This window comes from Psammomys obesus, unplaced genomic scaffold (assembly GCF_907164565.1).
Source record: "Psammomys obesus unplaced genomic scaffold, mPsaObe1.curated_primary_1811, whole genome shotgun sequence".
NCBI classification, from domain to species: Eukaryota; Metazoa; Chordata; class Mammalia; order Rodentia; family Muridae; genus Psammomys; species Psammomys obesus.
The window spans coordinates 2,331,560-2,359,118 of record NW_026587759.1 but is presented as its reverse complement, the minus strand read 5'-3'; the positions used below and the strand labels follow the sequence as shown (position 1 = coordinate 2,359,118).

Genomic DNA, 27,559 nt, shown 5'->3' with positions numbered 1-27,559 from the left:
CTAATTTTTAATATGACAATAGTTATTGTTATGATTTACCTTTATTCAATTTTATATCCCAATTGAAGCCCCCTCCCTCATCTCCTTGCAGTCCCACCCTCCCTCCTCCTTATCCCTTACTCCCTCCCCCTAGTCCACTGATAGGGGAGGTCCTCCTCCCCTACCATCTGACCTTGGCCTATCAAGTCTCATCAGGACTGCCTGGGTCCTCTTCCTAGCTGGCCTAGAAGGGCCACCCCACCAGGGGGAAGATCAAAGAGCAGGCAACTGAGTTCATGGCAGAGACAGCCCTATAGGGGCTTAATTTGCTCTTACCTTATTTTTGTGTACATTCAACCTAGTCACACATGGGAACATTTCCTATGGGCAAAGTGACTGTAATGCAGGTGGAAGGAAGAAGGGCGGGGAAGTCGTTCTGACCCAAGCATTTCCTTCTCAAATGGCTCAGAAGAATGGGCATCCTCTCCCCCTGGGAGTTACAAAGGCACTAAACACAATTTTGTCTTGAACCTCAAATTCTCGTTCTGCTTTACAAGCTCATCTCAGAAAAAAAAAAAAAAAGTCTTCTTGAAGAGCAGCTTTCATTACCTTATCTGTGCAGTTCTCTTGGGACTCGGATGGGCCTGGGCATATCTGGAGGCAAGGAGACCCAGGGATTTCTCCAGCAGCTCCGCTAGAATCTCCTGGGCCAGTTTAGGGGGCAGTATGGTCCAGAGATCGTGATGCACAGCCCAGATGAAGTAATGCCACATCTGGATGGAGAAGGAGCATCTTTCCCCCTGGCAAAATCATCACACATTAAACAAGAGAATCACATCTCCTGAAATGTCAGTTTACTTCCTGTGAACCTAATTAGTTCAGGCTGAAAGGAAATCACTGGAAAGTCTGCCATGCTAGATGACCAAGAAAGATTTCAGACAAGATGTTAAACATCATATTGACAAAGGAACATATGTTTTATTTCAATTATGAATCAGATATTCTAGTGTAAATCCAGACCACAAGCATTTAACCTAGTACACTGCTGATGTGCTTTGTCCTGATCTACTCTCTAAAATTTAAGCACCAGCTTTGTAGTGGTTTAACAAGTCATGCTGATTCTCTACAATTAAAATCTGTTAACATTTTTTATGGAGGCACATTTCTCTCAGATGATTGGCATTGCTGAGCTAATTTTACAAAGTTTTCGGATTCCATATTATAATGGAATAAGAGGACTGATAACAAACATGAGCACTACATCTTAGGAGCATTCATGAAACCAAGTGTGGCACTTATCTACTGAAGAATACTCGGGCTATTTCATTAACGGTGTTTTGATACTGGCTTATACTAGCAATAGATAAATAGTGATCTAATGTTGACGCCACTTTGTAAAGTGTAGTCACAAATTATCATCATTTAACATTTTCACATACTTTCAAGGGGTCAGCCTCTCATTTGTCCCTATTCCTCCACAGAGCTTGCTTCTGTGCACTAGTTTTGCCTAACTGCAGATGGGAACCCAACAGTGGCCAGGCTGAAGGGAACAGGCCCAAGGGAACAGGCAGTGAGGAGAAGGTAGTGTGATTTGCAAGCAAGCATTACTTAGGTCAAATGCTCTTGGGGAGGTTCAATAGTTATTTGACCTCATTTCTTCAAACCAGATTAAGAGAGTATCTGAAATAAGAAGAATAGAATGAATTCTTCAAATATGTTTCTCTTTTATCAAAACATAAGCCATTAAAATTTCCTCCTTGGGGGCTGGAGAGATGGCTCAGAGGTTAAGAGAACTGGCTATACTTCCAAAGGTCCTGAGTTCCATTCCCAGCCATAACCATCAATAATGAGATCTGGTGCCCTCTTCTGGCATGCAGGCATACATGCAAGCACACATAAAGGTAGAATACTGTATAAATAATAAAGAATAAAATATTAAAACAAATTTTCTCCTTTATTCCTAAATATTTCTCTTTTGCAATCTGCTGTAGGCACTGGCACAGTTTCAAATCAGTGTTATCTAAGAAATGCCTGCTCATGGCTGGTATGATGGGCCTCTCCTGCATCCCAGCACTTGAGTGGCAGGAAGGAAGGCCTGACATGAGTTTGAAGCCAGGCTGAGCTCTGGGACAAGCTCCAGGCCACTCTGCCTTCCAAAGTGAAATCCTGTCTCATAAGATAAGCCGAACCAGGCTGCTCTGCTCCTAACCCAAGAGCTACCAGCTTCTCAGGCAGGCATTTCTTCACATGGCATTATGTTGGTGGTTATGTTGATGACTACAATACTACAGTCATCAAAATAATAGTGATTAATTTTCAAATGGTGATACAAAAACGAGTGGAACTACTATTGTTTGTGTAGGAAACTTAGATCAAAAGCATCAGAGTTCAGTTCAAACAGAAAGGGACTTGGAATAGGTGGTTTCTGACTTCCCAATTAGATGGGTTAAACTACTTAAACATATAAAATTAAAAACCAATCAAAACCAATGCTCTATTTGCTTTGTGATGTGTTCTAAGAACTCTTGTCAAACTAAGAAAGAAATCTCAAAGCTTGATCCACTCAGAGCTTCAGATGTTGTAAATGAAAAGGATTCTTGAACCCTGTGGATGCTGGGACTGGGCATGAGGGATGTATCCTAATAATAGTGAGATCAACAAGATTTGTCATAATTTTGAAAATAAAGAAAACCAGTTCTTTTATAGTTATCTTTTGTCACAAAGATTTTTTTTTCCTGCTCAAAATGTACTATGTGCATTTTAAAGACTATAAACTGATTCATGCTTATGAGAAGGTCTCACAAAATTCCCTTTGTTCTGGCAATTCTTTATAAACGAATACAACGCCAGCATGGGTGCGTGAAGGGAGGCTTTCATTAAGCTAAATATGACTCCACTTTTTTGACCTGTTTCCCTGCTTGTTGTCATTTGAAAAGTATTGTGTAGTAAACATCTGTTATTTTTGTAAACCCACTATAATATAAACAGATGTGAGCTTTTGCTTAGATTATATATCAGGAAACAAGCAGCTGGGCTTTATTATGGAAGCCACTCAGTATTATCTCTGAACAGATAGTCTTTACTTTTTGACTATGGGAAAACACAAGTTAGTAAAATTGAGCAGATGTCAACTAAACAAAAAGCTTAATTTTAAACATGCAATCTCAAAAACCATTGTACCATCTGACCGACACTTCAATTGAGAGGGAGGGAGCTAGCTCTTTAGCTCCTGAAGCCTTGACAGGCTTAGAACATAGAAATATATGTCTGTAGTTCAGTTGCTATCATAAGACATGAGCAAACAGTCTCCCCTGGGTTGTACACTCTTTTCCTGTTTTCTCTTCAACCGTGCACAAGGCCATAGGTTTCCCTGAGACCTCTACCTAATGCTTCATTTCCAATCAGCATCATCTCTTTCCTCGTAAAACAAGCTTTCCCAAATGTAGTTCTGTTCCACAAATCAGATGGGGCATGGTGGGGGAGAGGAGTAAAAGGATTCAATAAATGAGACACAACCGCGCCAGGTACACCATTTGTCAAAACAGTTTAAAATCAGGGCTATTTCCCGAACCATCTTAGTTTTTGTAAAGAGAAAAGCAGTATCACTTTATTTTTCTTCTATACATAAATAACAACCATTAACTCTGCAATTAAACTGTAACTACTGACCATGTAAGTATACAGAAACGCAAGCACCATGTAATCACATAGTAATAGTTTCTTTATTTCTGTCTTTGAAACTAAAGCCTTGTCATAAGATCTAAGAACTGTGTGTTACATGGTAATTTGTTTTTGTTTTTTAAAGACTCAGGAACTCCAATAACAGGTTCTCAGCACAATACACTTATTATTTACACTACACAACTGCTCTAGTCTCTGATTTGCATAAGAGAAAATAAATATCCTGATTATATACTGAGATGATACCTATTCCTCACTGAAGACATCATACAAAATTGTCCATTGGTACCTTGACATTGAAATAGTTTGAAACATGATGGTTCCATTTCTGTCTCTCTTTTTTCCTCAGGACAAGTAGAGAGTCTGTTATGCTGCCAGGAAAGGGAAGGACCAATACTTCCATTCTTATCTCAGGCCACCAGCTGCGCCACTTTCCCTCACTCTGCTTGCTGCTACCACTAATGTTTGAAGTACATTGAGTTTGGAAAACAGTGTATGATGCTCTTACAAAGAGAAAAGTATCTGGGGAGGATGCTAAGGAGAGATGAGACAGACTGAGGAAAGCGGGAAAGTCTTTAAGAGTTTCTTATTAGCGGCTACTCTGTTTTAACAGCATCTATTCCATCTCAGGCACAAACACAGCCTGTGCCGAAGAGTGACTGCTGAGCAAAGCCCACCCTCCTTTTCTAAACACTTCAGAGGGGCTCAGACAATCAAGGAAAATGAAAATCAGAAGCTGTGATCCAGGAGAAAGGGTGCAACGGAAAAGCTAATAAAGATGACCCTGGTCATTGAAACTTTTAAACTTCAAATACCTTTTTTTAAGATATGCAAATATTTTACCCTTGCATGGAATTAATTTCAAATATATGATCTACATATAATCTGTATGATTTAGTGGAAAAGAAACTAATGAAGCCTGGCCGTGAATAATTTTAATTGATTCTCAGTTTGGTTAGGGATTATTTGGCTTTCATTTGGGGTTAGGTATTTGGGATTTCAAAACATAAGCTAAATGAAAATAGTAAAGCATAAAATGAAAAGACATGTCTAAAATGTACTTTAAGAATGAGAAGTAAAAAATAAGCGTAAAAGCAATGCTGATTCACAACAAGTATTTATCAAACAAGATGAAAACACATAGTAAGAAAAGGTGCAAGGGACACCTCGCCCTGGTAGCTTTGGAAAAACACAAAGGACTGAGCCAAGCTCATGCTATCTCCAGGTTGTCACCGAATCTCATTATATCTCGGTTCATACAGTACTGCAATCCTGCAACTCAAGTTAAGTTATTTTTGCTCTGAAGCAGAAGGAGAGTTCTGATGTCTAATTTATTTCAGGTTTCTAAAGACACTGTTTTTCCTAAATACAAATTCAATATTTAAAAAATATTATTCTAACAGCCTCCATGTTTTAGTAATGCGCAGCTCATGTTTCTAATTAGCCAGAAAGCAGGTAGGCAGTAAAACATATTTGTGTAAAAAGGACGAATAGTAAACTGAACTTCACACCTCATAAAAAGCTTTGTAGTCATCCCAGTGGTGGCTCTCGGCATCCTGTAAAATGCTTGTAGCACAAACTCTGACGCAGTAGTCCGTAACCTGAAACTGTACAGTGTTGATGAATTCCTGATATCGCTGGACAGGCACCAGGAATATGGGTCTGTTCAGAGGGAATGATCAAAGAGACAGAGATTTAAGGCCTGTGCAGTAGGAGGTAACAACCTCCAGCACTACAAATGGTTTTCATTATTAGATATCAATCATTCATTTCCTCCCAAGGCTGAGGGCTGTATCCACATTCACTTTCCAAGAAGAAAAGTGCATGGGGGAGCTCGTCTTTGTTTTGCAAGTCCTTTGAAAATGTACATCTGCTGTTCTACAAATATGCACGTCAACTCGAGACAAACTGTATTGTCAAGACATCTTTCAAAACTAAAAGTATTCTTTGTGAGCCTGTTATCAGAGCTCAGTGCGTTATTTAAGCATTAGGTTATCATTAGTACTGGAGAACAACATACACTTGTCAGATGAACTTTTCTAAAGCTATCACACATCCCATAAACACACTCTTTTTATTTTTAAAAATTGTAATTTTGTAGATGTCAATTATCTTATAAACTGTTTTAAAATAGTCTACTAAAATGAAGTGATTTCTGGCATATTTTGTTTATAAATTCAAGTATGAATCACAACATCTGATGACTTATGAGAATTAAAGAAATAACATAACTGTATCCAACATAGAGCCAAATTTATTTCGCTTTTATATTCAGCTATTTATGTCACATTTCTTTCTTGCACAGCTAAGAGACTATGAAGGCTGGGTGAAGACTATATAATAGATTCTTGGGTTGCACTGGACTGGCAAGTCCATGTCCTCCTCTCACAGGGCCATAGTAAGTTCCACAAAGTTCAAGTGGAACCAGAGAAACCACTTGATAGTACCCACGGTGATTTCAGCTCCTCAAAGAAAACAGGCTGTATTTTTAGACTCCTGGTGCATGAGAATTAAGATCGGCAGATGTTTCCTCCTCAAATATGGCTAGTGTATTACTAGATAGATGTCCTACAGCAGATTCCACTAGGCACAACGATGGATTAAGATGCATTTATTCACTACAGCAGCTCTCCCCAGCCTGCTGGATTAGGAGGAGAAGCGAGAAGGGCGCGTTTCACAGATGTTTCTATGTTTGTGTGGTCAGTTTGTGGTGCTGTCGGGAGGGGACAGCATGCAGAACATGGGGCCCTCCTTTGTGCATGTCTTCAATGGAGATGGCCTCTGTTTTTATGTGCACTACTTCAGTATAACCCATACTGGGCCTTTTAAATACTTCCTAGTCAAGAGCAATGAAAAGAATCCACCATATTATTATGTTCTCCTCAGTGATTACTGTCAACATTTGATTTTCTGAACTCTGAAGAGTGTGTGTTTCCTTAAGCATGAGCATCAACTTAGTTTAAAAGACACTCACTTTTTAGTTGTCTCCTTCATCAGATGATCATAGTGCATGAAACGCTGGGAGACGTAAGCTGCCGAGGACAGGATGATGTGCAGGTTCTTCAGGGGTGCTCTGGAAGGAACCTCCTTGCCTCTCTCCTGCAGTCTTTCCAGGACAGCTGTTGCCACTTTGCAGCAGGCCTCTGCCAGGTTCCCTCTGATTTCCTGAGGAGAATCATCTCTGCATGCCAGAGCCAGTGGAAGTATTGCATCAAGCTTTTCCATGATGTCAGAACAAAACTAGGGAGAAATAAATGTGGCGCTGAGTTATTTGTACTCTGACAGCACCGTGTAATTTATGTACAGTGGAGCCAAATTCCTAAATAATGAATTTGGCATCTAACATAAATAAAATGATGCAGCTTTATAACAATCAATTTCTCAGTTGTAGAAAGTTAAATGTTTCATGTCAAATAAGGAAATACCAAAATGATGTCTCTCTATATATAATCTTCAAACCTTATGCTCCCAGACAGACATTACGAAAAACTCATGAGGCAGCGTTACATGACAATACCTTTATGTATAGTCAAGAGAACTCAAAATAATATGTATCCACGATATTAATTTCCTATCATTTTTAAACGTCCCCTAATTTTTTCTGATATATTTTGCTAAACAATACATAGTATGGCAGTCTGGCTTAAATAATCCAGAAGCAACAGGAACAATCTCACGCAGTCTCTTTTTTTTTTTTTTTTCATTTTCTTTTAAAAATTTATTTATTTTTTAATTAATTAGAGTTTATTCACTTTGTATCCCAGGTGTAGCTCCCCTCCCTCGTCCCCTCCCAATTCCACCCTCCCTCTCTCTTCTCTTCCCATGCCCCTCCCCAAGTCCACTGATAGGGGAAGTCCTTCTCCACTTCCCTCTGACCCTGGCCTATCAGGTCTCATGAGGATTGGCTGCACTGACAGTCTCTTGTTATGAGTAGGGAGCCGTATATTTCAGATGTGATGTGTCTACTTTCACCATTTAATCTGTATCTGACCTCTTTGGTGATAGATGGCTGAAGGCACAGCCTGCACCTAACCAACAGAGCTCCCCAGAGAGGGTTCTAGAGCCTCAGGGTGGTAAGAGGAGGAGGAGGCAGGGGCTCTTGAAAACCACTGACTGCTGTGTTGGCAATGGGTTTCCTACAGGGCATCTACACTGACTTGCTTTATATCCTTGGCAGATTCTGGGGACTTTCTAAACAGGATAGGATATTCATTCAGGTGAAAATATTTTCTAAGTTCACAGCAATACAAGACAGTACAGTATCCCCTTTAACCTCCTCCACTCCTCATGTCATTCCAGCCTTTTCAGCCCTTCCCAACTCACTGAGACTCCTTATCAGCTTGCCTCAGAATAATGGGGCAAATGTTAGCAAAGAGACACATGTCCTTTTGGGTAGTTCTAGGCTATAGACACCAAAACAAAGCAAAACAAAACAAAACAAAAACAGAAACAAAAAACTCATAGTACCATGCACTTTAAGAGGAACTCCACTGGTTTATCTATAGACTGCTTATATTTGCAAAAAGAAAGAACAAATAAAATAGCTGCCTTGCTAGCTGGCAGCTCTTTGAAGCAGTCTAAGACTTGCCTTGGCAACTTTCTTCGGTTGTTCCTCCTCGGGAAACATGTGACCATCTCGCCAAACTTGCGGGGCATTTACAAGGTTCATAGTGTAGCTCACAGCTGAGGTCCTTTCAGTTTGTTCCTGATGAAGGACCTTTGTGAAAAAACCTTCAATGGCAGATGGTATGCAGTGTGCCATGGCAAGAGAGACTTCTTTAAATGCATCTCTCCAGCCAAACTCTAGTAAAGTAGCCTGAAATAGAAATGTACATAAAATCATATTCATTTTTACTTAGGAACAATGTTTCAATTGTTACAGATATAAAATTATTACTTTCATTCAACATATTGAATACAGGTATTCTTTGATATACTCTGAAAGCCATTCTTACCTTGTGAATGTAAATGTACATTCTTTACACATAGCAATATACTGACATCTCACTTTAATTCTTCAGTGGATTTAATAAAAAACTCTTTTCAAAACTTAATCTTTTAAGTATAGTTCAATAAAACCATCTTTAATGAGAGCTGAAAGCTACAGTTACAAGCAATCACATAAAACAACCTTTAAATTCAATACATTTCATAAAGTCTAAATTAGATTTTTATAGTCTTTTTACAGTTTATTGTTAACAAGAATTGCAACATAAGTTAGCAATTAATATTCAATCTTTGATTTCTCTTTTAATCTCAGGATTCCAGACAAGCTAAAAAGGAAAACAGCAATAAAATAAATTTCTCAGAGAAACTGCACATTTCACTGTTCCGGGTTTTAACTTGTGTAGATTTTATTTAGCCTCTCCATCCGCAAAGTGGTAGGCACTACAAGTTCTGTTCCAGGAAATGAGGAAGTGAAGTGGTCTGCACTGTTTCACATGTGCAAGGAGCATCACTGATGTCATAATCATTCGTTTTCTCTTAGGGGCTTTTCTTTTATAGCCCATATTTATAGGCAGCTCCTTCAGATAGCTTTTCTTTGCCTCTTTTTTTGTTTTGAATATATTTTTGAGTTTTATTGAAATATTACATGGACAAGAAATTGGAAATACAATCACATCAAAGAACAAATTGTCGTGGCTTTGATGTTTAAGCCAAACAAATTTTGTTGGGCAAATTTCAAAAAGATGAAGTTATAACAATTTAAAAACACAGTTAACCTGTTTCTAAGAATGGAAAATATACAGTCATAGGTTATTTTTAATATAAGAAAACTTAAGTCTCTTTGCTTTAATTTCTTAAAACTACTAAGGCAGAGCACTGGCTTATACTTTTATTAACAGCATCCTTCATACTCCTATGTAATCTATTCCAAATCCCAAAAAAGCAACTCTCCAAACCCAAGGTTCTGCAAAATCATGACTTAACAGTTTGTTCAAACTCTAAAATGAAGCCTGGAACGATACAAGCATTGTAACCCCAGAACAAGGGAACTCTGCAAGCCCAATAGTGTCCAAGAGCAGTAGAAAAGAAAAATAAATAAATAAAAGGCCTTGCGTATGCACACAATAGTGACTTCTTCAGTGAATACAAAAAGCAGCAAACTGCTACTTGAAGATGAAACAGTCACGCCAATTTTGTTTTGAGGAATGTAGATCTAGATACAATCGTATCTGGCCAGTATTGTTTTCAAGCCCTCACTTACCTATTTCCACTGTTGCCCATTAAGTATCCTGATAAAAATTTTTGGTTGTCATTATTGTAACTATAGTTACCAGAATATCACCACCTTGCTGAAGTGGCTGCTGAACAATGGGTTGGGAATCCAGGTCCTGTTGGTTGTTGGTCTGATGATGCTTAGAATCAGGCTGGTGTACCCATCTGCCCTCCTCTAGCCCCCTACATCCTCCCCTCGATGCCCCAAGTGACAGGAGACACACCCTCTCTGCTGTTGTGCAGGACCCCCTCTGCTACCCTTCAGCCTCATGGTGGTCCCAGGATGCCCACCAGCTCTGCCTCTTGGAGGTGGTGCTCTCCATCCCCTTGGTGGGGGTGGAGCCCTCCGCCTCCCCTTCCTCCTCCTCTTCCTCTTACTGCACAGCCATCATCATGGCCATAGTAGGGATCTTCATAGCCTACACAATAGTCATGATAATCACAACCACCGCAATGAGTAGTCCTCATAACCACGATAATCCAGGGGTAGCCACAACACTTCTCCCTCTACGACCTCCACCTCTCACTAGAGGTGGCATTCGGGGAGGAGGGTGATAATGATAGTCTTTCCATGCAGGGCTCTGGAGGCCTGACTAACAGCTTGGCGCTCTTTCGGCTTCTTGTCTCGTGGGTTAGCTAAGACAATTTCAATTCCTTCCCCTTCTATTTCTTTTCCACTCATTTCACCCACAACCTTAACAGCAGGTCCTCTATCTTTAAAATGAACAAATGCATAATCTTTCAACTTCTTCCCTCTCTCCAGTTTTCCAAATTCAGAAAATGACTTTTCTAATATTTCGTAGAGCCAAGTTTCTCACAAATAAAACTTTCACCAGTTTAACTGCTTCCTGGGCAGCTTCCTTTCCTTGGAGGATGATAAATGCATATCCTCTGTTCTCACCAGAGAATGGATCCATCGTAAGGCATAGATCTCAGACAGGACCAGCCTTCTCAAAAAGGGGCACCAACTCATCTTCATCAAAGGCTATTGGGATTTCACCTGCGAAGATCTCTGTTCCGATTCCAGGTTGCATACGGGAGTACACACTGTCTGGGGGGAGACTACCACACTTGCTCTGTCCTGTGGTTACATCCAGATATAAGCAGGGCTCTCAAGCAAGGCCCTGATCTTTGCTTCCTCGGGCCCTTTTATGGACTCTTGCACCTTGATGCCGTTTCTCTCTGCTTGCAGGTTTTCAGAACTCCACATAAAAATGCACTTTTGTTCTGAACATGAGATGAGTCACTTTCCTTGAACTGCTGTAGTACAGACAGAGCTCCTTCTTCATTAAATTCCCTGAGAGCATCAATTGCTCTTTCATCAAGATTGACATAAGCTACCAACCAGTCTGAAATATTTCCTCAAGTCTTTGTGGCAACTTCTGTGGGAGGTCTGCCTCTATCACTGTTACATAGTGTTCTGTGTGAGTATACTGTGTGAGCACAGTGTGTGAGCACACCGTCTGTGGGAGGCCTGCCTCTGTCACTGTCATGTAGTGTCTGTGCGAGTACATGAAGTATCCATCGTTCTTCCTCTTCTTTTACCTGTATCACATTACCATTCACCTGATTAGCCATTTTATTACAAAGGGCTAAGCAGGCGGGCAGGGCGGGGCGGTGACTGTAGGGGGACAAGGGTCATGAGAATCAGTGTGAGGCACTTTGAAGAGACTAGAAATGGAGTGCGTGCCAACACCCCATGTACCTTCTTTTCCTCTTTTAAAATTTATTTTGTATTTGAAGGTGTTTACCGAATACAGTTTGATCATAGTCTCTCCTCCCTCAATTCCTCCCAGATCTTCTACCAGTCTAGCCACTGAACTTCCTGTTGTTTCTCTCTCTTAAAACAAAACAAAAATCAAATGTTATAATCTTTATGTCCTAATTTGCCTTCATTACTGTGATGAAACACCATAACCAAGAGGAACTTGGGGACGGACGGGTTTGTGTCACCCCCTCACACCCGTCACAGTTGATCACTGACTGCAGTCTGGGCAAGAGCATGTGCAGAGACCGTGAAGGGGTGGCAGTCGCTGGCTGGCTCACCATGGCTTGCTCAGCTTATACGGCCTAGGTCCAGGGGTAGCACTGTGGGATAGGCTCTCCCACATCAATCAGCAACTAAGGAAATCCTCACACACACCTCCAGGACAGTCTGATGAAAGAAATCCTTCAGTTCAAGTTCCCTCTTTCCAGAGTACCTTAGCTTGTGTCACATGGACAAAAACTAATTGGCATACTTGGCTTAATTTTGTTTTAACTCTTGGTCTCATATGGAAATATGCCTGTGAATGTAGATGTCTTCCAAATTCCCTAATGCTCTCCAAATTACTAATACTACACACAGCAAGCACACTAAATCTACACTTGTTTTTAGGACCTTGTTTTTAGGAACACGTCATTGATGCCAACTACAGCAGACTGTGGTCTTGGGGCTAGAGAAATGGCTCAGCAGCTGAGAGTACTTACTGCACTTGCCAAGTGAAGAGTTCAGTTCCTAGCACCCACATCAAGAGCCTCACAATCTCCTTTAACCCCAGCCCCAGTGATCCTGTGCCTTGCTTTCTGGCCTTCTCTGGCCCCCACACATGCATACATAACATTCCTCTACCCACATAAAACTAACAAAAATAATTTTAAAAGTAGATCCTGGACCCTTTATCCCTGACTGAATTTTTGGTTTTTCTTGGTATCAGAGTTTTTAGCTGAGAACTTGAGTTAACGTGGATGGTTTATATGGTCGCTTTCAGTTTAAGACTGCGGAGATCAGGACTTGGGAGATGGCTCAGTGGGGTAAAACAGAGGCAAATATCCTTGCTATGCAAACCTGCTGACCTCAGTTTGAGGTCCAGACCCCACGGTAGGAAGAAAGAGCAGATCCCTGAACAGCGTGCTTCGACCTCCACTGGTGCCGCCTGGCATACAGGCATCCTCACTCACATGCACACACAGACTGGCTCACACACTCAAGAATGAATCAGAATAAAACTAGGAAATACTGAGATTAAAATCATTAGCTTAATTTGTTATATGACTATCCAATCCAACAACATTTTGACACATTTGGTACAACTATAGAAAATAATAGAGATGGTTTATATACAGCTCGTGAGTCTACAATTTGGTAGTCAAAATAACAGCTCTTGTTTTACTATAGTTAAAATGTAACTGAACTTTCCTGTCTAAATTTTATTTAATCCTTTGGCAACATAGAGCATAAATCCATCTCTCAATTATATTGTGTACAATTCAATCTCTTTGCTTATAAGTGAAGGTCTTATTTCTCTATTAGAGCATAAACATTCTTAAAAACACTTATTCAAGGAACATGTTTGGCAAAAATTGCAAGTGACTGCTGTAGCTGTAGTCAATTTCTCCAGCCCGACCTATCCCTTTTTCAATTTCTGCATAGGGATTATTTTTTCCTGTGATAATTGATATGTGATTATAATATGCTCCACCAATATGAATTCCCCTTCCAAATATGAGGAACAAAGACATAAATCACTGCTTGTACAAAGAAAACTAAAAACCTCTATGTACTGAAACCATATTCTAGAAGTCTATTTGTTTTCATGAAAGATTGCTTATTTTTTTTTTCCTCTTCCCATCTGATATTTGGCATCACACACATTCCAGTTAAAATAAAGAACATTTATTAGTTAATCCAAAAAAAAACAAGAAGGAAGGGTTTTCTTTTCTGTACACAACAGTTAGGAAATAATTTTATCTTCTGTTACCTAATGCTAGATTCATGCTGAGTTTGATTTTGTTCTTCTTACTGTTGAAACTTTCTAGGCTTGGGAACTTTTACAGAGTACACGTATCTTGGACTTCTAAAATATGTACACAGTGTATTATTCAGAATTAATTGAGAAAGCAGAAATCACTCAAGGAATTTCAAAAACATTACTGTCACTATTTGAATGGGTAATGACCTTCTAGGGCAGTGGATCACAACCTGTGGGTCATGACCCTACAGGGTCACATATCAGATATTGATAATACAATTCATTACAGTAGCAAAATCACGCTTATGAACTAGAAACAAAATAATTTACGGTGGGAGGGCCACACAACATCAGGAGCCCTATGAGAGGGTCACAGCATTAGACAGGTGTGAACTGCTATACAGGCACATGTTTGCATGCTTGCTCACAAGAGGAGGGCTTGTTTGGGGAAGACGCTGGAATGTTAGAAAGTAGGGCAGAGAGGGAGTAAGTAGCCCATTAATGACAACATGCCCTCGGCTTGTATTGACTTTGATGCTTCCTGTCACACTCCCTGCTTTGCCACAATAATGTGACCAGCCATGTCAGGTTCCTGCTGGCATTTGACTGAGCTGCTTCTCCTGTCAGACTTCTCCTATCCTCATGATGACATGAAATCTGAAACCATAAACAGGTACATTCTTCCTTCATTACATTCCTTTTGTCAGGTATTTTGTTACAGTGATGCAAAAGGAACAGTAACCTAGGCGAGGGAAGACTGGAGAGATCAGGCACAAGCTGTGAACCACAGCAAGTCACAGTCACTCCCAGAGAGGGAAGAGCAGAGACAAGGTACTGTGCTTTGAGAGATCCAGGCTGCCAACAGAAGCCATGGCAAGGCCCAACCGCCAAGTGGGACTGTAAGCACATATAAAGAATGCAGTCTGACCAGAGCATAGCACTGGGAGTCACAGCTCTGCCACAGGCTCACAGAGGTGGGGGTAGGAAACTTCAGTCTTTCTCGGAAACTTCTGTACTCCAAGGTTTTATCAATACCTTTAATTACACAGACAATCCCACAATACAGAAAGCAAGCGAGCTTGGCAGATATGAGTATCACTTTTCAATAATTATCTATATTTCACATTCTCAAAATACAGATCCTGAGCCAAGATGGAGACAAAAATTTCTTCACTTCTGTTTTTACACCATTCCATAAACTGGTTTTATAATAAGAAATGACCCAGCTTATTTTTGAAAAAAAAAAAAAATTTAACTTGTTAGCTTATATCACTTACACACATTAATGGGTTTTGTTATGAGATCTTCACATGCTATTCACTGTGTTTTAATTTTATTCATTGTCCCTCATTCTCTCTTTTAACCTCCATTTCACTAGTCCTCTTTAACGCAGACTGCCTTCTGCTTACAAGCCTTGTCTTATCTAATCTAGAATCCACACTTTGAGAGGAAACATTTGTTTGTCTTTCTGAGCCTTGCTTAGTCATCTTATATGATAATCTGTAGCTCCATAAATACTGAGTAAACAAAGACCAGGTCAAAAGCTCATGTCCTTTCAGCTTATTCATTTTCTTACATTTCAACAACTATGTATCTATAATGCATACACAGAATCTGTTCTGGGTAACTAGCTATCTTTAGTCCTTGTATATACCCAGCAGTGGCACAGGAAGGTCATATATAGTTAGGTTTATCTTCTTACTTTTTGGAGGCAACTCCACACTTATTTCTATTGTGGCTGACCTAATTAACATTCCCATCAATAGTGTATAAGGATTATTTTTCCCAACATCATTAACAGCACCTGTTGTTTAGTCAGCTGACTATAATACTTCTGGATTTTTGCATAAAACTTCTGAGGAAATTTCAATCAAGATTATTTTGAATCAAAAGGAAAACATGAATATTTTGATTCACCATAGGCTCACAGAAATATAACCATGTTAAATGTAAAGAAAAAGTCTCACCTCTTTTACTGGTAGTAATGGCTCTGGGGGAACATTGGTTTCATTTGCTATATGTTTCTTTACCATGACTTCCCTATTAGATTTCTCCAATATTCCTAAGGAAAGAGAAGAAAACAAATATAAAAGTATTAATTTAAAAGGAACCAGTAGTGGTTGGAGAGACTGCAAAGTCCTTAAAATCACTTAGTTCTCCTCCAGAAGACCCAGGTTCTGTGTCCAGCACCTACTTCAAGCAGTTCAAAACTGTCTGTAACTTCAGTTCCAGGGAGTCTGATGCCCTCTTCTGGCCTTTGCACTGTATCATCACAGACACTGCATGCTTGTGACACACACACATATACTCTGGCACACATACATACATATCAAACAAATACATTTCTTTTAAAAAGAACCAACTATTCTGGATGTGACTGAAATATTATTTATATCGGAAAGCAGATGCATAGTAGATACAGAGAGATAAACATACATATGTGGATACATACTAAATGTAGTCAATAAGATGTAGGTTGGCGGCAGTATTACAATTATGCAGGCATATATAGGATAGAGACTCCTTTTAAATATACAACTTAATGAAATTTGTATGCTAGTCATAAATATTTGATACACATGCATATATAATCTATAAAAATAAAGATCCTTTGTCTATTTAAATTCATGTTGACAATACAGGATGACTTACAAGTAGAAAATAAACACTAACTTTCTTGTTTTAATTTTGAAAGTTAAGTTGTCTGGTCTGGTGGTGGTTCATGAATCTCAGACCATCTTGGGCTGCATAGAAATTATAGGCTAAAGTACTACACTCAAAACTGGTGTGGTAACATAAAATGCTAACATTTTCTTAAAAAAACAAGGATGTGGGGCTCGGGAAAAGGCTCAATTGACCAAGTGCTTACTGCACAAGAATGGGGACCTCACCTAGAGCACCCACATACTAGCAAGGGCCTATAATCTCAGCACTGGGAGGCAGACAGAGCATCCAGCGGTTCTGGCCAAACAGTGTAGCTGAATTGTAAAGATCCAGTTTTAGTGACCATTTCACAAAATAGTTCGGTGGGCCTGCAAGCAACAGCACCTGCCTGATGACCTACATCACAGAGAGAATGAACTCCCCCTAGTTGTCACTGATCCCCACATGCATGCTGTGGTGGGCTTCTGCCCTTGGGGTGTCCAGACACTGTTGCAAGCCTGGCTGGAAGGAAGGAATTTTAATCAGGCTGGTGGGTTAACAGGAACTCAGTCGGTGATGAGTGCAGGAGAAGCAGCCTTCTCTAAAAAGGTTTTCTGTGGAACAGCTCTCCTCTGTTGGAGGGAATAAGGGCTATAGAAACCTTGGGGAAGTTGGGGAGTAAATGGCATCACTGACTAGAGCTGAGGTGCTGGGAATGCTTCATCTGCATGAAGAGGATTTCCAGGGGCTAGCTGGATATGTCCTTATACGAAAATAGGAAGTTTTAACATGAAACCTGGCCACCAGGCTACTTGACTACAATAGGTGGGGGTGGCAAGGCTACATGCTCTGAGGCTTGCAGCCTGGAACAGGGAGGGAGCAGTGCCTACTCCTGCAGGTCTCAAGATGAGATATTCCAGGTTTGGACACATCTTTACCTCACTCTGGCTCCAGGCTGGCTTCCCTAATCACACAGCTCACCTGCCCCTGTGGTGAGCTGTGTGTGCCCCTGAGAAAAACACCCAAAGTTGAATTGTAACCTCACCTGCACATAAAAAAAAACACACGTGTGCATATATCTGCACACATGTACATATACACAAACACACATGTACCATTGTCATCAAAGAACAAAACACATAGAAAAGAAACAGGATAGGAGGAGAAAAAGTATGTTCCTACTAATTATTAACAATGGTTAATTTGAAAAACACAAACACTGAGATAGACATGACATAATCACTAAGTCTTAAAATGAAACTGTTTTTGCAATATTATGTTTTATACTGAATGAACACACTCTTTTCCCTGGGTGGGGGAAGAGACCTTCAAAAGGTAGTAAATAAATATAAGAAGAAATTGTTCCACTTTACCAAGATTGTATTAAGCGGTTTGTTTAAATGAATAATTTAGCATTTACTTTTTGTGGCTTGTAAGTATAGGATGATATATTACATACTATATTTCCCCTTTTTTTCTACCAGCTTTTCACAGTTATAGTTTAACAAACTTTAAACTTGAAGTTAACAGAAAGTTTAACAATTACAGTTTCTCTGTATTCTCTGAGCAAATCACATTGGTGATTTTCTCAGTAGAGATCTGGCCAATAAATTTATATTATGGAAGTGTGTGTTTTCCTCTGAAAGTGGTTCTATTACTTCAGTTACGAATACTTTCTAAACAATAGACATGTTTTTTGCTTTGATAAAAACGTTAATTTCAACACCTGTGTACCCCGAGTCAAAAGGAATGCCTATTTCGGTTATAACACCTCTGCTTCTGTTTGGATAAGTGTCCCCCAAATGAGAAGCAAGTCAAAGCCCTGGTCTCTAGCTTCTGGAGCTATTAGGAAGTATGGATCACTTAACAAATAGGTCTTAGTGGAAGAAAGTTCCGTCACTGTGGCCTGCTCTTGAAGGACGTCCTCTTAACTACTGAGCTATCTCTCCAGCTCCTAGTCCTCCCATGCTTAACCTTACAGTGATGTTGTATGTGTCTTATAACTGATGAACCAATACTAAAACATTGTTACATTTGTTCACAGTTTCCCTTAGAATTGACTCTGTGTTAAATAATGCTATGGACACTAACAACTACATGATCTCATGTCTCTGTTACTAGCGTGTCACATGGAATGGCTTCAGTGTTCGAAGCCAAGTATAACCTATGTGTCATTCCTTTCCCATTTTCCTGGCAATGTAGATCATTTCAATGTTTCTATAGTTTTGTCTTTCATTAACAACATATAGTAGAATTATATAGTATGTAGTCTTTTTAGATTGTCTTCCTTTACTTAGAAATAAGCATCCTTGGTTCCTCCATATCATCTTATGACTTGGTAATCTTATTCTTATTAATGGATAATATTCCATTGCATTGATATACCACAGACTGTTTATCAGCTCACCCACTAAAGAACATCTTAGTTCTTCCAAATGCTGGTGAGTGTGAATAAAGCTGCTCTAAACATTCATAGCAGGCTTTTGTATGGACATAAGTTTTTGACTCATTTGGTTAAACACCTGGAGGCACAATTACCAGATCATATGGTGAGCCTATGTTTAGCTTCGTGAGATAGTGCCAAAGCAACTAGCAAAGATGCTGTATCATTTCACATTCCTAACAGCAATGAACAGAGTTACTTTCAGGCTCCATACATGACGGGAAGCGATATTTTTAGAAGTTTTAGATTTTTGTTATTCTATTAGGTGTACAGTAATATCTTGTTTTAATTTGCATTCCCATGGTGAGATAATATTTTTTTGCATCTTTTCATATGCTTAAGTCACCATCTGTCATCTTTGGTGAGTCGTTTATTCAGATATTTTATGTATTTTAAAGTCAGGTTGCTTGCTGTCTTGTTGAATTTTAAAGGTTCTTTGTATATTTGGATATGAATCCATTATCATACATGTATTTCACAATTCTTATTTTTAGTTTGTAGCTTTGCGTCTTCTTTGTGAACATGGCTTTTTATTTAACAATTCCACATGAGAAACTTTCCAGATAGTATAGTTCAAATATAAGACACAGTTCAAGAAAATTTGCCATTAACATCATAGTAAGAAATGAAGTAAAGAAGGTCTACATGTTCATCATTGAATGCCTGATTAACTTATGTATAACAATGGAAAACTCTTCAGCAGGCACAGCAAACAAAATATGATTAACATGTTGACTTCATCAAGTTGTGTATGTATAGGCGTTCTATATCTTGTAAATGCCTGCCTTACTGTAATACTGGCATCAGTCTACAGCTTACTGAATATATTCCCTATAGTCACGTATTTACATGTTCCTATATAAGAATCTAGTGTGTGTACAGTTTTTCTCCTTTAGCCTGCATATGTCAATCACACCTAGAATGGTTGACTCTTTTCTCTTTCCGTAAGGTTTAATCTTTTGATGCGAATGAGTTCCAGAGGATATGTATCTGCCTCACCTGCATGCAGGGCCTGTAAAGGCCAGAAGAGGGCATTAGAGTCCCTGGAACTGGAGTCACAAGCTGTTGTGAGCTGCTCAAAATGGGTGCTGGGAACTCAACCGAAGTCTGGAAGAGCAGCAAGCGCTCTTAACAAGTGAACCACCTCTCTAGACCAATTGGTTCTTTTAAAATTAATGATTATGAATTTGTTTCCTTCTATTTTCTCAGAAAATGTTGCATTTTCCTAACTATTAATAAATAGAACCTTTGTATAGGGTGAAAATAATTTTATATTTTAATATAGAAATATGTATGGATGTAGTTATCAGAGAGTAGACAAATAGAAAAATATTAAATCTTGACTAGATATCCTTTGGTTTACTCAAAAGCTTTGTGGCATACATATAGTACTATTCAAAACGAATTTGTCTAAATACTCTACAAAAGCTCATAAAACTACCTGATTTTAAGAGGTTTTTTTTCCCTGCAAGAGTAACATTATCTTGAAGTATAATCTTTGCAGATCTGTTTTCTGGAAGTCGTGATCTGCCACTGTTGAGCTATAGTTTAGGTCTTATGGAAGAAGCTGACTACCTTATATTTAACATATACTCCGGAGAACATTAAATTTATGCAATAAACAAAGTGCTCAGATGGTAGAAACCATCTGCTAATCTTCAAGACAAGGAAGGAAAAGCTAATGTTCTTAAACCTTTCCTCTAGAGTGGGTCACTTCCAAGTACTTACATTAACCTTTAAAATATAATAACTCCCAAATTCAAATACTTTTAAGAAGCTTAACTTTAAGTGTAAAAGGGTCATTTTTAGGCAGAATTAACACTGGATACACACTATAAAATATTTCATGGATACAACATTGCAGCATTTTTATATTTCTTCGTAATTCAACTGGTCAATTTCAAAACTTGGCAAAATAAAATTCTATGAGCTCTTTGAACAACTGGGAAGTTATTGTACATACTTAAAATATATTAAAATTCTGTACACACTTCATTGTCTGCTTTTGGCTCACCATTTGAAAACTGTTATTGGCATGAAATCAACAGCGGCCCCTCTAAGCTTCTGCCTAGATTAAGAACCTCAGAAGAGCACAGAGGGTCACAGGAGCGCCAGCTGCTCCACAGCTTCCCCTAAAGAGTTCTCCGTGGTTCACTTTACGCTTCTGGCTAGTGTGCACACTGCCGCTTTGCTTTCTTTCTCGGGGACTGGAGGTTGGCAGTACTTCCCTGTGACATCCACTTTCACACCCAAATTGGTCTTCATAGGTTCCCATTGTGTGCACTTCAAAGCAACTTGCCTTGTTGGCAGCTCTGAGTGGGAAGTGCAAGTCTTTCTTTTCTTCACTGCTCTTTTCTGGCTCACAAGCAACCTCCCACCAAAAGCCGCATCTGTAGAAGAGACTACATCCAAGAGATAATACCATAACAAAGTATGAAGAGAAGCCCAGGTGGCCACCTTGCAAATTTCCAATGTGGAAGCCTTCGACCTCTCTGCCCAAGAAACAGCTAAAGTCCTAGAGTAATGAGCTTTAGAAACCCTAGGAGCCTCTTTACCTTAACTACATACGCCTCCCTAATACAATCCCCTAACCATCTAGCTAAGGAACTCTTAGAAGCCATTTGACCCCTCTTAAGACCCCCTAAGAGTACAAACAATCTTTCAGAAGATCTGAAATCTTTGATTCTTCTGAGACAAACCCTAAGTGTTCTCCTTACATTCAATTGAAGCAGCCATAGCGCTTTGTCGTTGCTGGGGCTAAAGAGAAACGAGGACCTAGAAGCCTCCTGGTTTAGATAAACCTCAGATGCCACCTTTGGAAAATTTGAGGAACTGCCCTGAGAACTACTGAATTCTGAAGGAGCATCAGAAATGCCCCGAACATCAAACTTAAGGCAAGCCCGTAAAATACCATCACATAAAAGACATATAGTAAGACTGTACTGATATACAGTCAGATAATGTCCTATCCCTTTTCAAAATGAGGAAGACAGAAACCATCAGATCTGACCAAACAAAAACAAATAAGTAGATCTAATAAATTTTTGTTTCTCATAAACTTGTCTCTATGAAATGTCTTGTTCACATTCAGATTACTAAGACAACTGCCAATTTAGCTACGTTATAATAGTAGACTAAAGTACAAAGTAAAATGTTTGGTGAATTACCTTTGCTTTTTTGTTTGTGATGTTAAACATCTGGATAATTTTTTTTTAAATATCTGGACAATGTGGGAAAAAACTTTACTTTCATCAGATTGTTTGTACGACATAGTCATACAAGGCCAATTTTTCCATGCTCATAAAATGTGCTCCAATGAACAGAAATACCCAGGAAGCCTCATGGTTTGCTCTTACCCCTTCATTATCTCACAAAAAGAGATTTTAGCAAAACATGACAGCGAGGTACTCTGTGCTTTCTATAATCACTCGGCTTAGAGTATCTTCTCCCTCCTGATATGAGAAGCCAATGGTTTTGATAAGAGCTGATTAACAATGGCACACTCAAAGAAATGTAAGCTTGTTTTTTTCCCTGACAATTTCTTTCAAGGTCATTCTTTACAGTCATTTATACAAAGTTGTGTAGGATCAGATCAAGCTTAGTTTTCTTAAAACAAAAGCAAGACTGAAACCAAAACCCATGAATTTCAACATCAAAAAATCACAGGGACTTATGGAGGGTGAGGGTGCTTGCTGCTAAGTCCGACAACTTAAGTTAAATCCCTGGAACCCACATGGTGGAAAGAGAGAACCAATTCCTGAAAGTTGTTTTCCTACCTCTATATATGTATGTACACACACACACACACACACACACACATACACACACTGAAGTCAATAAACTTTTTATTCCAACCAATATTGTTAGTTGGAATTATATGCAGGAAAAGAGGATAGGATCATAGATACCATGGAAATTTTAGATTACTGTTTAATAACATTTCTAGGTCATTAATATGAAGTGAGATTAGAGTGAATTAGAGAAATTATAATACATTAACTTTATTCATTCATTCAACAAATCTTTATTAAATATATCCTGAAGGCAGATATTATTTTAAGGGTTTGGGCATTATTAAAAATATTGTTGGAGCATAAACACATTTCAAAAAATTAAAAATACATTTAGCAAACAGAGATGTTCAACTACTGAGAGATTTCTTATACCTTTCAGTCAAAAATTACTTCTAAATATTGAATTTGATAACTCACAAATATGGTTTTGATGTACACGATTGCTAATACAATATTAAAGTTCCTTTCATCAGCAGTGCAGTATTTGGTTACCAATTCAGAAATGACTGCATGTTATGTTGCGATTCCAGGTTTTTGATTTCACATAATAGCAAGGCTTGCTGGCGCGCACAGTGTCTGCAAGCCTCAGCAAGACTCAATCCTAATCTAATGCAGTAGAATAAACCTTTCTTTTTCCTAAATCCAACAGGTGACACCTTTTCTTTAATTCTTAGTTATTTCAGTAGCTCCCACAACATTTTTAGTCACACTGCACTTAAAGCCAAAGCATTCTCTCACAATTGATACACTGTTGAGGGCTGAACTAGGATGAAAACAAGATGAGTCTAGCTGGTGGATGCTCCGTGTTGTAAAGCTCACTCTCTACAGTACTTGAAATGACTTGCACATATGTATATAAGCAAGACAGCATTATCCAAAACAAATTTAGGATGTTTTGCCCACTAGAATTAAGTACTCTCAAACTGAAAAAAATAAAAATAAAAATAAAACCAACCCATGTGTCATGCTGAATAGTAATCTAAACAACTTCACCGTGTACTTCTTTCAACAATGGTACAGATTCAAAGCAGCAGGGAGCAGTCAGAGAAAAATTGTTCCTGCAGGATTAACTAATGAACACATACCTGGAGAATGCATCTTAAGTAATAAAAACATGTCTTCAAACAGCGCCTGAACATCGTTCTCCAGCTTTACAAAGGAGTCCATTAGCTGTGATAAGAACTTGAGTTCTTCTAAGGACAGAGAAGGGCGTCGTCCCTTCTGTGGGCATGCAGGGCTGACTGGGATGAGAAGAGAGACACTGTTGGACATTTTATTGATATCTTTGGAAAGTGTTAGAACAATCTGTTTGATCATATACACCATAAAATTGACAAGATGCTTCATAATTGAGATGAGCTTGCTTATTAAGAAACACATATAAAAATCTCCTAGGAGAATCATTTCTTCCAAGAAGCTGGAGATAAATATCATCTTCAATGCAATTATGACAAATAATTAGCTTGATGCACAGTCATAAACAGGAACTTACATCTTATATAACTGTAATTTTTTTCAGTCTAGCATGATCTGACTGTGATCATGAGGAAACAGCAGACAAACTCATAATAAGGGCCATTCTTCAAAACAGACTGTCAGTACCTTAAAAAAACACACAAACAAACAAAACAAGCCTCAGAAATAAACAGCATAGAAGACTCGAGAACATATACTAGCTGTTATGTGATGAACATTTACTTTACTATAAGCAACATCAAGGGGTGTTTGGGGAAATGCTAACAGTATTTATAACCCAGTGCTCTTCTCACATGTTTCTTCATTTGTTGGTTTAAATATTGAACTGTAGTTATGAGAGAGACACCTTCTATTTGAGGTAGTAAATTCTGGGCATATAAGAATAAATGTCTGCCATGTAGATTTAATTTTAAAAAATAGTTTTGAGGAAAGAATCAGAAAGAAGGAAGGGAGAGAGTAAAATGTTAAGAGAGAGAGTCCATAAAATGCAAACTTTGGGCAAAATAATAATACTTGTGCATTTGAGGACCCTGGAGATAAAGGAAATTGAGAATTTTCCCTGAGAATTTTCAGCTTTCCTTATAACTCTGGAATTTAAAATATAAAGGAAAACATCTAAAGAACTCTGCATGTTATTTTTGTGTCATTAAAAAGAAACAAATCAATATGGCAATGGGTATAAAGTATATAATAACTACGTAAGCTATGAAGCCATGTTGGAAACTCACTCCTGTCTGAATAATTGTGGTATTTATTTTATGCATACAAATACAGCTTAAACAAAGATTGGTGCTTTTCCTCATAACGATGCTACTAGTGAAGTCACACTGTCATTTAATTACAACAGGAAACAGGAGATATTTGAGAAGGGGAAATAGTTTCCTTAAGAGGCACCTTTAATTTGAATTTATTGATTTTATTTTAGAAATCTATCATAAGATGGTACGTCTGACTACATGTTCAAGGATTCAAAGAATCTTTTATTAATTCCATTTCTTAAACTATACTTAGAAGGATTAATTGTAATTATCAAACTCATACTTCTCACTACAATAAGCACAGAGATTTTACCAGAAAACGAAGCGTGCCAGTCAAAAGCTGGAGCAGATGAGTCCACATGAAAAACAGATTACTTTCATCACATGGATTTAGAGGGAAAGCTTCAGAAACATATGACTACAGGCAATCCATTTCACTTCAGTTCAAAACTAAGACACTGACATCAAACTTAAATCCATATAACTGTGTCTCAGCGAGGTCCAACCAAAGCTATCATTTCATCCTTGCAGCACGTAATCTGAGAAAGCTATCTACCAGCCCTAACTGTAGAATCGAGCCCTCTCCTAACAAGCAAAAAGCATCCATAAGTATCTACAAAAAGTCTATATTCATCTCCACCTTAAACATAGTGCCACATGTAAAAAAGAAAAAAAAATCTCTCTAAAAAGCTCATGTTCTGCCTATGATTGTTCTAGAAAGATGTACAAGTACACAAAGTCTACAAGCAGCATACATAACAAAAATTCTCCAACAACCAGCTATGCTCCAAACAATGAAAAGGAAAACAAATACAGCATGTCCCATATAATTGTTGACCAATTCTTCATCAGCCTGTGTTGATTTGTGTATGTTTACACATTTGTGTGTACAGGAAACTAGAGGTCATCCTGACTGAGATGTTTGCCTTGCTGGTCATAAAAGTCTCTCCCTGCAACCTGGGGCTCTCCCATTAGGCATGGCTGTCCAGCTACCCTAAAATCACCAGAGCTTTCTTTTAAGCTTTACTTATGTAAATAAGGGGCTAGTAACCTTTGAAAATCTAGAGTGCCTTTTGGACCTCATATATTTTTAAAACAACTTGCAAATTCTTTAGGATTCCTTTCTAATGCTTCACTAGACAGGACTACTCAACAGTGTGATTTGAATTTAAACATAGCTAAAAACTTTATCTGCATCAATTTAAGTTTGAGGTATTACAAACTTTTATAGAATAGCAAAGAAGTGCCTTAGGAAATATCTTTGTAACATATTTTTATTAATTATTATTATTTAATACAATGTATTTACTTTGGTTTTTAAAATATATTTTTAGGGAATATCTTCAAGAGTTAAAACACTATAACTTTATTGCCACTTGTCTAAAAATCATGTAAGCCTATGGATTCTCCATGAAGAGGATTTCCCATCATGACCTAAAGTTACAAGGACCTTGCATTGTAGATATACAACAATATTAAGGGCACATCACTTTAATTCAATGGCTCTTTATAACTTATTAAAGAAGGCCAAATAATATGTGTGACCTAAATCTAATCATTTTTGTCCTAAAGAAGCAATGATTACTTAGGGACTCATTAATTACTAGTCCTTATTTCCTATCATTCTTAGACCAGAATTCTCTCGAGGGGCATTGTGAGGGTTCTTAATTTATGGGGAAAATAATTCTGTGATAAATTCATTTTGTAAAAGGCCAATTAAAACAAAATTAAACACAAAGGATGGAACTGCATTTCCCCAAACTTACTTATTTTCTGCACTCTCTCTCTCACAGGACCAATGTTCTAATCACCACCCTTTACCTCAGGAATTCTATTACTGTGCCTCATAGATTTCCCCCACTAACCAGAGCAGAACAGGATATCTTCAAGCAGAAATTCCTCTTACACTGTTCATCATTATTCTCTCCCTCTCTTCATTCAATGCTATTAGTTTATTCGTCTTCAAATCACTTGTTCAGAAAACTTCATTTGCATATAATGGATGTCATCTTTCCCAAATCAAAGCCAATTTAGCATTTACTAAATTATTGGCTTACTTAATTGTTTACATTATAATGAAATTGCCCTGCTTTCGATGAAGTTTACATAGACGTGGTTATACAAGTTAACTACATTTGATCTACCCTACCAAGAATTTCTGAATGAATTAATATTCGTTGCTTTGTTTATATGATGAACTCAGACATGCTATTCTGAAGAAACCTTAATTCTAACTAAATGCAAGGTTTTATCATCAAAGAGCAGTGATAGCAAAGGGTCCAGTGGCTTAAAAACTGAATGTTTCTCAGTTTTTTTTTTTTTGTTTGTTTGTTTTTTTGGCCAAGGAATACCAGCCAATTTACCAATAAATCTATTCACTTCTGAGATTTTCAAGAAGGCGGCCATTGCATACACTTCCATGATGATGAGTATTTCTATCTACTCTGTGACTTTCTCTTCCATTGGTAGATTTTTCCCTGCAAGTATTTGTGGCTGATTTTGATAGTATTATTTCCACTTGGAAATTATTGTTCTTAAATGTCATCATGATATTTTTTAGAGACACTTTTGAAAATAAATGAACGTATCCTAAATCCACCAAAATGCTCTTGTAAAACAATATACCCAAAATCAGTTTGAGGGCTAAAGCAAAATATCTGAGGACCATTTATGGCTCCAAAAGGAAAGAATAGTCAGGATCCTACTAAGCATGTGGGAAAGGGGCTAAAATTCAGTACTGCAGATAACCATGGTAAATATAGTCATAATGCTGATTTTTAAATCATAAAAGAATTTTATGTGCTGGGTTAGGTGGTACAACCCTATATGAATCTC

At 38.3% G+C, this 27,559-nt stretch overlaps 1 protein-coding gene and 1 pseudogene across 3 annotated transcripts in view; both read right to left on the bottom strand.

Annotated features, from left to right (window-relative positions):
- Kiaa0825 (KIAA0825 ortholog) overlaps positions 1-27,559 on the bottom strand; it is a 406,282-nt gene that overhangs the window by 273,059 nt on the left and 105,664 nt on the right. For all 3 annotated transcript variants that reach the window (XM_055604019.1, XM_055604021.1, XM_055604022.1), the window contains 6 exons: positions 23,576-23,731; positions 15,578-15,672; positions 8,249-8,476; positions 6,635-6,900; positions 5,172-5,322; positions 589-779 (listed from right to left, as the gene is read on the bottom strand). In XM_055604019.1, the coding sequence (XP_055459994.1) occupies positions 589-779; positions 5,172-5,322; positions 6,635-6,900; positions 8,249-8,476; positions 15,578-15,672; positions 23,576-23,731 (1,087 nt within the window). The remainder of the gene's footprint in view (positions 1-588; positions 780-5,171; positions 5,323-6,634; positions 6,901-8,248; positions 8,477-15,577; positions 15,673-23,575; positions 23,732-27,559) is intronic.
- Positions 8,885-11,457, bottom strand: LOC129674137 (heterogeneous nuclear ribonucleoprotein R-like; annotated as a pseudogene).